This window comes from Atractosteus spatula, chromosome 9 (genome assembly GCF_055471065.1).
Source record: "Atractosteus spatula isolate fAtrSpa1 chromosome 9, fAtrSpa1.hap1, whole genome shotgun sequence".
In the NCBI taxonomy this organism is placed as follows: Eukaryota; Metazoa; Chordata; class Actinopteri; order Semionotiformes; family Lepisosteidae; genus Atractosteus; species Atractosteus spatula.
This window is the reverse complement of record NC_142714.1, coordinates 46,290,569-46,301,442: the sequence shown is the minus strand read 5'-3', so window position 1 is coordinate 46,301,442 and position 10,874 is coordinate 46,290,569. Positions and strand designations below refer to the sequence as shown.

Genomic DNA, 10,874 nt, shown 5'->3' with positions numbered 1-10,874 from the left:
TCACTTGTGCTATGGACATTTATGAAGAATGACAAGAAAGGATCTTTAAACATATGTGCCCTGTGCCACATGCTCCGTACTTGAGGAAAAAACATAAACATCAAGTTATGGAGGTTGTTCTTAGCTTTCATTTATCATATGATGCCTGATCATAATGGCATATATTGTTAAATTAAAATGAAATGCAAGTGATATCAGTCCATCAACAGAAACAGTTTTTGTTAAAGTCCCAAATACCATGTAATGTTAATTAGAAGCCATACATCTTCCTTCTTCTGGTCTGCAAAGTTTAAACATTGTATTAAAACATTCAATAAGGTGTCAGAAGCACAGGCCTATTTTTAAATAGTTTAAATGTGTCTCTACCATACTTCTATTATTTCAGGTAAATACATTTGCAGCTGCTTGCTTCTAATATGTTTAAAAAGATTTAGGAAATTAACGGTTAAGAAACAGCTTAAAAAGGGAAGGAAAATATCAGATGTGCAAAAAGGTAAACATCTATGATTGAACAAGGCTTTAATTGAATGTATAAAGAAATAAAGTCCATTTACAAAAAAGTACATTCTATTTTTATATACATATATACAATGCAGTATACAAATGTACAGTATATTCCATCAACTAGGATAACAATTAAAAATATACCATAATTATGTAGTACACAATTCACGATGTGAAGAAACTGAAAGGCTTCTATGGAACACAACTCAAAAGTAATATTTTTTAATAAACTCTTGTTAAAGGTCTAATTTCATTATCTTTAATCCTTACTTTGTAAATCTGTTTCTATGGAATCCTAAAACGACTAATTATCACTTTTGTGTCTTACCGTGAAACTATAATCTAACTATAAGTATTTTTGTATTTTGATGGATTTTTCTGGAATAAAACAGTTTATGTGAAGAACACAAAATCCTTTGAATAATATCAGGTGAAAACACATTATGAATTTATCAAAGTATTTAAAGAATGTATGAACATTGTATCTAAATAAAAGCCCATTTTGTCCTTTAAACTTCAACTATACTGTACATAATGTTAGAAATGTAAAAGAAATGCACTTTGTTACAATAAAATACAGTTAAAAATGAATTGGAAAACAAAGCTATCCAAGAAAAGGTAACACAAAAAAATGACATATTTCTTCAGTGATAAAAAATGTAAATAAGAGGTGTTAATAAACTTTTATAAAAAATGCCTGCATCTCAAACAACAACAAAAACACATTATGGGTTTAGCAATAAGAAAACTAAATAAGTGTAAATGCACTGTATCTTGTCTCAGATTTGTGTTTGGGTTAAAACGGATACAGCAACATTCCATTAAAGGAGCATGTAAGGTTTCTTTCATCTGAAATTGCAGTCAGTTCTTTCTTAGCATGAGAACATTAGACTTGGTTTTAAAGGAGTACCTGCCAGGAAAGAAGCACTTGTGGTTGGATTCAAGTCAGCTGGAGTACCTAGAGACAATCATATTCAATCACAGGACCCCTTGAAACGAGATGGTGTATGCCAAGGGGTTTTATCCTGTCAATAAATGTTTAAAAATATGCCTGACCATTTTATTGAAGACCCATGATATAAGATGATTTTTAACAAAATTGTGGGCTTCTACCAAAGTGTTAACTAATGAAGCCTAGTGCATGATAACTCAGTTACAAATACAAAAACTGATGTTTTAAGGAGATCTGAAGAACAATTTAAAACAAGTGAGGGCTCTTATTAAAAATAATACCATTATCCAATTCAACACTGACACCACATCAACATATTACCAGCTACTTTTGTCTTTGGAAGCAAAGGGATTAATTCACTAAGCTCTCTATAAATGCACACAATAGTGATGAAGAATCTTCTGTTCCTCTCTAACCTCTCTTTCAGTTGTACTTAGTTTGCTTTCTAAGAATGGGATCTTATCTGAATAAAAAAACAAGTAAAATTTAATTTTATATGAATAAAAATGTATATTACCATTTTAGTAACACACTAGTAACATTCACACTGAAATGAAATGAAGTGAAAAACTTGTTTGTTTGCTTGCGCTATTTTCCAATTGCTTCCAGCTGTGTCTCCGATTCTTGGTGAAATGTACATTTTACCGGAAAAGCGAACACGCAAAGCTCTTTGTGAAAGCTCCCCAGCAGATGGACATTGCACTAGGATTCAGAACAATTGCAGTATGAAACTCTCGCTCCTCAAGGGTAACCCTTTTGATATTAAAAAAACACCCGCTTCACTGTAACAATCAAATTATTGAACTTGGGAGAGTTTTCTTCTTGTACAAGTTCAAAAGAGAGGACATTTAGACAGCTATTCAAAAGTTTGGCTTGCCTGAAAGTGATTTGAAGGAAGGTCTCATAAGAAAGTGTAGTATTTTTTTCTGCATCACAGTTATTAGAAATGTACATTGCTTTTTAAATAAAATCTGATTTATCAAAAGCATCTAAATCTAATTTAGTTACCATCCTTACACAACGCATAAAGCAATTGATTGGTATTCCATTTAAGTGTTACTGACATTACAAAACATTTAGGAAGCAGACGTGATCTACAGTTGTAGTTCTCAAACACCATCCTGAAATACACCAGCATCTTTTTTTTTTCCTGTCGGATCTTAGAAAATGATTTATAAATACAGTATACATTATTTACAATTACCTTGTTGTACGTTTCTAGCTTTTCTTTTTTCATGGGGGGTGAGGGGTAGGTTGCACTAGTTATTACTATTATTAGACATAGTAAAGCATTTCCATAAAAGCCTAATTTTCACTTTCAACAATTTAAACATTATCTAAGCCACACAAAAAGGGCCTTCTTATTCTTAAAAGGTTTTAAAAAAATGTGTATTGGAGTTCAGAAAAACCATTTCCAACACATTTGCAGTCCAGTATCATTTACACATTATTAATATATAGGAAGACAAAACAGAACACAATTCTCCTGATTTCACCCTTTAGGTTTTCGAGATAATTATTAGTTGAATGTTAATTAACATGCTGAAAACAGCAGTACCATATGGTATTTATTGGAAAGCCGATAGAAGCTAATGAAGTTCAACAAACATCTATCAATCAGTCATCCTCATTAATCAGCTTTAGCTGCTGCTGGCTCTTTCTCACGAATGAATGTACAGAGCAACCAGAAACATACTCATGCTCTTTTGGTTTGCAGCTTTGTGTTCCCTTTTTAAACTTGTTTAACAGAACATGCACAAGAAAGATGCTGCAAAATGTATTTGATACTGTGGAAGAATAATAAGGTTTGCTTATTGGCTTATACTGTATTATAAACAAAACAGTAATGACAACAAAGAAACACCAGCTGCAGTTAACTGATGGAACAACTTAAAGTAGAAAATACTTGGTTTTCAGGTTGGCATTTTCTTGCAATGGCTAAAATCATATTTGCTAAAGGGAATCAACACATAGGGTGCAACAATAATTTTAACTTACAGTATAAGATTTCCTGCTGTGATATATATATATATCTCCATCCTTTCTCCTTCTTCATTGCTTTACACTGGAATGTACATTCCAGCAGGTAGTCAAATAATGATATACAATTTGATGGGAAGCTGTATGACAGTTTCCAAGGAATTAGTGTATCTTTTACACATCTAAAAGGGTGGTATCATAATACTACGGATAAATGTTGAATGAAGTTCCTGATCAGCTGCTACAGGAGATGACTACAGAAGATGAGTTTTTCAGAGGCAGTGTGATTTGTGTTTCATTGAGTCTTTTGCATTTGCCTAGTAGTCACAAAGCAAAGTAGAAGAAGGCCTGTCAGAGCTGAATGAGGACAGTGATGCCCCTCAAGAACGGCCTGAAGATGGAGCCTCCCCAAGTCGAATACTTCCAAGGAATGTGGTGTGGTTCGTCATGCTGATGGAGGTGTCTTCGTACACCATTTTGATGGAAATTTTCTGCCTGGCCTTCAGGAGGCAAACTCCTGCAGTGTAGCAGGTGTTGAATTTCCTCTGGCCAGTCTCAATGCTGCGAGTGCAACGCAGGAAAGGAGTTTTGTCCACCATCACCTCATAGCTGGCGATGTCTGTAAAGTTGAGGTAGTATACCTGGCAGAATTTCAGGAGAGAGAGATGGAGACACATGCAAAAAAAAAAAAACAATACATTTTTTAAAACTGTTTACTAAGAATCCTTTCCCTTTGCAAACGCTACTCCCAGCAAAATATTAGTATGCTACAAAATCTCTACAGTATAACACTAATCATGCAATACAAAATCTTTTACATGTACATATAAAAATTCTCAAACTAAAGTGACCAGTAATACTAGCCTTATTATTGTTAATATTTTTTCAGTAAGAGGCCAAGCCCTAGTTTAATTTGGAGCAAGTTGACATCCCATGATAAAATGAATAGACCATGACTTTCTTTAATTAGAGATATTAATGACTGAGTTTGGAACTTGACTAAACCAGTACTTTAGAGCTCTCTGTGGAGTACCATTTCAAAATTCCTTGCACAGAAATAAGTTCAGTGCTGTAAGTTCAGCCTGTTTCGTAATACAGCATAACTGGCTTGGTCTTTCACCTTCCCCTTTCGCACTGCAGCACTTGGAAGTAAAACTGAATTGTTTCAGGGTCTGGCAGCTGCTTATCTGGCTTGGTGACCACCACTTGACTTTCCAAACAATAGTTCCAACTTAAAAAAATATGATCCTTATAAAATACAAAAAATAACCAACATTTTACCAGACATAAAATATGTTTGGTTTACCAATAATACACCCAAGTCCTTCAAGGTCCTGGGTGAGATTAATTAAACAACAGGGGTTACCAAGAATCCTTGCTGTACTTCAAGGTATCTACTTTGGGAACAGACTGTAGCCTTGTGATCACTCCAGTGAGAAAGGGGTCAGTTGCATGCAGTTGAAAAGAAGAGTTAGGCCCAAGACCGTACTCACTTCTACCTGACTATAGATGAAGTACGTGCCATCAACTAGCACCTCCAGCTCCCCAGATCGTGAGTGCATCTTGAACACCTTGGGGTGTATGGATATCATTTTCCAGTTTTTGAGTACGCCTTCTGAAAGATCTCAGCGTGAGAAAAGGGCAGTCACTCAACATCAGTCAGCTCACTTACAATGAAAAGTTAATTTTTTGCAAAATAGCTTTTACCTCACTGTGATAAAGCCTTGTACTTCTGATTTGTCTTTATAATTAAAAATAACATTTTTTAAAACAAATTTACCACAATTTTATTTTCCAAATTCTATGTATAGTACTACATGACTAATTCTATTCCTCTAATGTCTGGATAAAGTGAGGTATATTAAAGAAAAGAAAAAATCAATCCAATAATCATGTCATACTGAAGAGTTTCTCTTAGTATTAAAGCATCTCGTGGACTCATAGAATTAGTGTGGAATAAAAATTCTACATACAGTAGAACCACACAAGGCAGATTTCTAAAATATGCTTGATTTTATAAAAAAATGTATTTTGCACTGAGGGCTTTCCACAGCTTTTTCTAAGTTAAAAACTATTACACATTTAAAAGATAGAGAACCTACAAAAACTACCTGCCACCCACAAAACCAAGAAATTCAGAGGAATTAGAAGAAAATATTTATCAGTTTCTAAAATTTAACGCTTACCTTCCTTGACTTGTATCGTTGTTTCTTGGCCTTGCAAATGTACAACAGCAGGCTGCAAAGCAATCAGGCATATTTTATGTCACACCTCATTATTCAAAGTGTTTTGTTATGTGCATTTTAATAACAGCCCAATCTTTAAAAGCAAAATAACATGCTTTTTCCAGAATCAGGATAATACTGATCCTAAACATTACTGTATGTCACATTTGTCTCACGTTATGTCACAAGGACTCAGATTATGCTGTAATACTGTACATCAATTAGCTGTAATACATCAGTACTCATTTACTTTGGTGCTAATAATCTTCATTCATCCATTATGTCATTTATAACCACCAAAATCATGTTCTGAAATCTCAGAGGAGCACCCCATTTAAAAAACTTTTAATAAATAGATGTGTAAAGACAGCAACATTTGCATACAATGTGGTATGCAAAACTAAGAAAATACACAAGCATGCAACAAGAATAGGGGAAACAAGATCAACAGAGAAGTGCCAATGAAGCTACATAATTCTGAAATTAAACAACAGTTAAACTAATATCACATTCACTTCCCTACTCAACTGGAGACGACAGTCAATACAAATGGATGAACCTAAACAACTGGCAAAACTGGAATGAGATTAATTGCAGGACCAAATTAGGAAGTTACATATACCGCAGCTTAAGAATTTTTGATCACTTATGGAAGTGAACTCTCCTAGGACACTTAATACATGTCTGAAGACAGGATTCGTACTAATATCCTTACAATAAAAACCAAGTGCAACAAATTACCTGCATGTCTCTGGCCCTAGCTTTGTCCGTGCCTCCTGCAAGAAAGGAAATATGTCAGCTACCAAGTCATTTATGAAACAGAAGAGTTAGTTAGAGCCAATTTCCTTTATGCAACCTGTTGGTGCATTTTATTCACTTAGCAGAGTGTAAGCTCACATGGAAATGCAGAGCTAAAATTTGCCTGGACTCAGAACATCAGAGAAATAATGTAATTTCTCAGCACCTTTATGTGAGTCAACAGAAACAAGCAGGATTCTCTCTGCTTTAGATGAAAAATATAATGCCAAGCCCATAATGTCAAGCCCAACACACTAAACGGTCGTCAGCATTGTGTTCTATCTAAACTCCATTGAGCATTTAGTTCATAAAGAAAACTTCATAAAAAAGCTCAGGATGGAATTCCTTTGGAATTCAATTTCTAAAGGATCATAATTCAGTAACTGTATGTATAAAAAGTGCTGAATGTGAGTGGTTATTTCCCTGTGTATGTGTTCATCATATTTAAAGGTGTCTCGATATCACTTCACAACTATACAATGTTCTTATACATTTCCATATTAAAAAATATATTGGACATTTCTATTTGACACATTGTACTGGAAGCAGGCATATCACCCTGCAGCTCTCAACTGGCTACCCACTGAAGCTAAGCAGGGTTGAGCCTAGTCAGTACCTGGATGGGAGACCTCCTGTTAGTGAGACCAGCAGGGGGCGCCTACCCTGCTGTCTGTGTGGGTCCAAATGCCCCGGTATAGTGGTGGGGGCATAATACTGTAGTGGGCACCATCTTTCAGATGAGATGTTAAACCGAGGTCCTGACCTTTAATGTCAGTGGTCATTAAAGATCTCCGGGCATTTCTCAATAAGAGTAGGGAGTTATCCCGGTGTCCGAGCCAAATTTCCACCCTTGGCCTTTACTGTAGCCTCCAAATTGTCCCCATGTATGATTGGCTTACACTTGCCCTTTGATGGACTGGCGTCCCATCCGGGGTGTACCCTGCCTTGCGCTCAATGCGTGCCGGGTATGCTCCAGCTTCCCGCAACATTGTATGGTATAAAGCAGTTTGGCAAATGACATGACATGACACTGTACTGGAATGCGGGGTGGAAGAGTATTAGGAAAAAAAGATTGTGACCCTAAACTATACCGAACTGCTTCAGGTATATAACGTCTTTAGATCCTTTTGTCTCCAAAGCTCTTAAATAAGCAGCAGCTCAACAGAACTCCCTTCCACTCTTGTGGTGGCAATATCTAGAAATCAGGACCGCACTAAAACTCTAATGATTTTCTGGAGTCTCCATCAGACCCGAATGGTTAGACCCTATCAACAGACTGTATAGTTGATAGGTTGTATTATTTTTTTTTCTGTTACTGTAGGCCATACATAGACATTCTAAAGTGTTATTAATTTTTGCACTGTATTATTGTACTGAAGTTCTTCTGTCTAAATCCTATTACACTATACATTTTAATACTTTCAACAATTTATAGATTCATTTATAGTAAGTCAACTTAGATCAAGACATCAGAGAAAAATAAATAAAATAGATAGATAAATAAATGGATTAATAGATTTGGTTGATGTTTTCAAAGCCCTGAAAGGTGCAAACAATGTCAAACCAATAGATATATACAAGAGCAAAAGCAAAACACAAACCAAGGAAAACAAAGGATACAGGTGTAAAGAAACCGAAATAACATTGCAATAAGCTCTCGAGTCATGTAGTTTAAGTCAGGACCCTAACTTTCTTTAAAAAAAAAACTGAGTTTCCTTAGATTCATTGCCTACTGAAAAACAAACTAGATGGGTCAAATGGCCTCCTCTCATTTGTAACTTGTTTTATGCTCTTAATAAAAAATATAAAAGAAACTGTGACTTATACATAAATTCAATGGGTATTGAATATACCAGATTTTGTTGACAAGCAATATTATGTTGCAGAATTAATTTCTTTTAGGGCACATTAGATTTACAATCTGAAAATGGAAAAAAAATTAACAGGGTGAAGTTTCTCGGGTGTCTAAACTTGATTTAAAATGTGAGAAGTTAATGGAGCAGCTGCAATGGTAGACAGTGGGTTGGCGTGATTTGTTGCCAATTGAATTGATGGAAGTAGTTGAAAAATAATCAGTAGGTCCAGAAACCTGAGCTGGGTGGCCTCGGTAAAATAAAACTTCTTCTGTTCTCATTTCTGACGCACAAACAAAAAACAGTACAGCTGTTCATTTGCTAGTAGATCTATGAAGATTAATAACTGCAGGTGAGATACATATTTTAAAGTTTATGGGTTGGTAGGTCTAGCTTTAGCTGAGGTGTGAATTCACTAAAGCAATTTTTGAGATATAAATCTGGGCACTCTGTGAACCTAGCAGGCAAGCCAAATAATTTGTTACGAAATTCCACTCATTCATTAGCTACCTCTGCAATATCAGTGCCAGAACTGGAGAAAAATCCTTCAGCTCCCCAGTGCACACTCTGTTTATAATTACACTTGAGTCAATAAACCTCTGTCCGTACCTGCAGGTCCCTGTGGGCCAGGAGGGCCCTGTGGCCCTGGGGGTCCAGCAGGGCCAGGGGGCCCAGGTGGCCCAGCTGGCCCCATGGCATTGCTTCCCGGAATTCCAGGGATTCCTGGAATTCCTGGTGGGCCCTGTGGCCCTGGAGGCCCTGGGGGCCCAGGGGGGCCAGGCGCACCGGGTGGTCCTTTTTTGCCTGAAGAGGAATGAAACAAAAACACAACTTAAACAAATCGATTTCAACGTGACAGCTGTAACACGAGATAAAGCAAAGGAGGAGGGAGTGGTGACGTTGATGAACAATGAGATCATTTCCTCAGGAATCTTCTAATGGGCTTTGCTGATATCAAGAAATATAACTGCAGTTTTCAAAGAAATCTGGGGTCAATTTAACCCATGTTCTTTAGCAAAACCAACTTTTATCTTTTCTGTCCATGTTCTCATACAGTCCTCATATGCCAAGGATATGTGAGATGATTCATGAATCACACAACAGTGCTGGAGAGTCTTGGAAACCAGAGGTTATAGGGAGGATAATGGATGGGGAAATGATTTCAAGACTGTAATGTGCCATTTGAGCCCTACAACACTGCTCAACTATATTCGGTAACAAGCAAAAGGAAACGGTGATCACGGAGAGATTGAAATTACACTTTTTTCTGACCATTGGATTTGGAAATTGTCGTTAATCAAAACTGAAAACATACGGATTAATGCACAGCACAAATGTTATATAATATTGGAAGCATAAAGCCAGCATTTGGAAGATTTTCAAGGTATGACTAAAGGTTGTGTAGCATGATGGATATGCTGGATTTCACTTACCAGAACATTAAATAACAAAATCACAAAAAGTTCAAATAAAAAATAAATCAGTTTGTCATTTTAACACCATGTTACTAGTAGGTGTGACTCCTGTCCTGTCAGTGGAATCTCTGACTACAGATTTATCTTGGTTAGTGGATTCTGAGGAAAGAACTGAATCTCACAAGCTGTTATTCCACCTTTTTGCAGACTTACTTTTGATATGTTTTTGTTGCTATGGATAATGTGTTAAAAAAACGAAATTGCATGATCAACAACATGCACAAACAATAAAACACTGACGTAAAACGCTTGATGCTGATAGGGCTTGTGCATTTTTTGTTGACAATCGTGGTCTGACAAATGCAAGACTCAGGATAACTTTCTCCAAGTGACTTAAATATTTATATTTTAGGATACTGAAAGCTATAGTTTTTGTTGAACTGCTAAAACAATTTTTGCCATAAACAAAATTAAAATCAATTCCCAGGGATGTCAGGCAAAAATTACCTTTTCTCCTTTGCTTACTTTCTGGATCTGAAACAAACAAAAAAAATCATTAGAGGAACAGAAAAATCATATACAAAAAAATACGGAATGTGAACCAATATGTTAATATTTATGAAAAAGTAAATATTAATTTATTATGCAAAAACATCACTGGAGTGACTTTTTCAAACACTGAACTGCACCAAAGCTCTTCAATATTTCACTGAAGTTTTCACTGAGCAGACAAAGAGGCAAAACTACCATCTGTTGCTGTTTTGGTTATGTTTCAGGTACAAATAATATTATTGTATTGATTTTTAATGTTTACATTATTCTGTAAATATTTTTGTTCTCTCATTTCTGTCAACCGCTAATGCTCCTAGAGATGGTATTTCTTAATGGTATTAAGAAAAATACATGTTGTTTCCGAATTACATTAAAAAGCATTTAATTCACATTCTGCAGAAAACTTTGTGAGAGGTCTGCAGAGTTTAATATTGACCAAAAATCTTTCCAGTTCCCCTATTTAGAGTACTTGAGCACTAAGGCCACCTTAACTTCACTTCTCAGTTCATGCCCAAGACTGGTAAATGGACAGGACTGGCCCAGGTAGCCATGAACACACAGGGCAGTCTGCTGTCCATCAAACTGTACAAACTGT

The 10,874-nt window shown here is 35.9% G+C and overlaps 1 protein-coding gene across 2 annotated transcripts in view; it reads right to left on the bottom strand.

Moving 5' to 3' along the window:
* Positions 1-494: 494 nt before the first annotated feature.
* Positions 495-10,874, bottom strand: part of eda (ectodysplasin A) — a 94,221-nt gene continuing 83,841 nt past the window's right edge. The window contains exons 3-8 of one of the 2 annotated variants that reach the window (XM_088925143.1): positions 10,235-10,261; positions 8,922-9,116; positions 6,403-6,437; positions 5,623-5,674; positions 4,930-5,060; positions 495-4,077 (exon numbers count right to left, since the gene is read on the bottom strand). In XM_088925143.1, coding sequence (XP_088781269.1) covers positions 3,817-4,077; positions 4,930-5,060; positions 5,623-5,674; positions 6,403-6,437; positions 8,922-9,116; positions 10,235-10,261 — 701 coding nt within the window. In that variant the 3' untranslated portion in view covers positions 495-3,816. The remainder of the gene's footprint in view (positions 4,078-4,929; positions 5,061-5,622; positions 5,675-6,402; positions 6,438-8,921; positions 9,117-10,234; positions 10,262-10,874) is intronic. The other variant, XM_088925144.1, reaches the window with a different exon arrangement.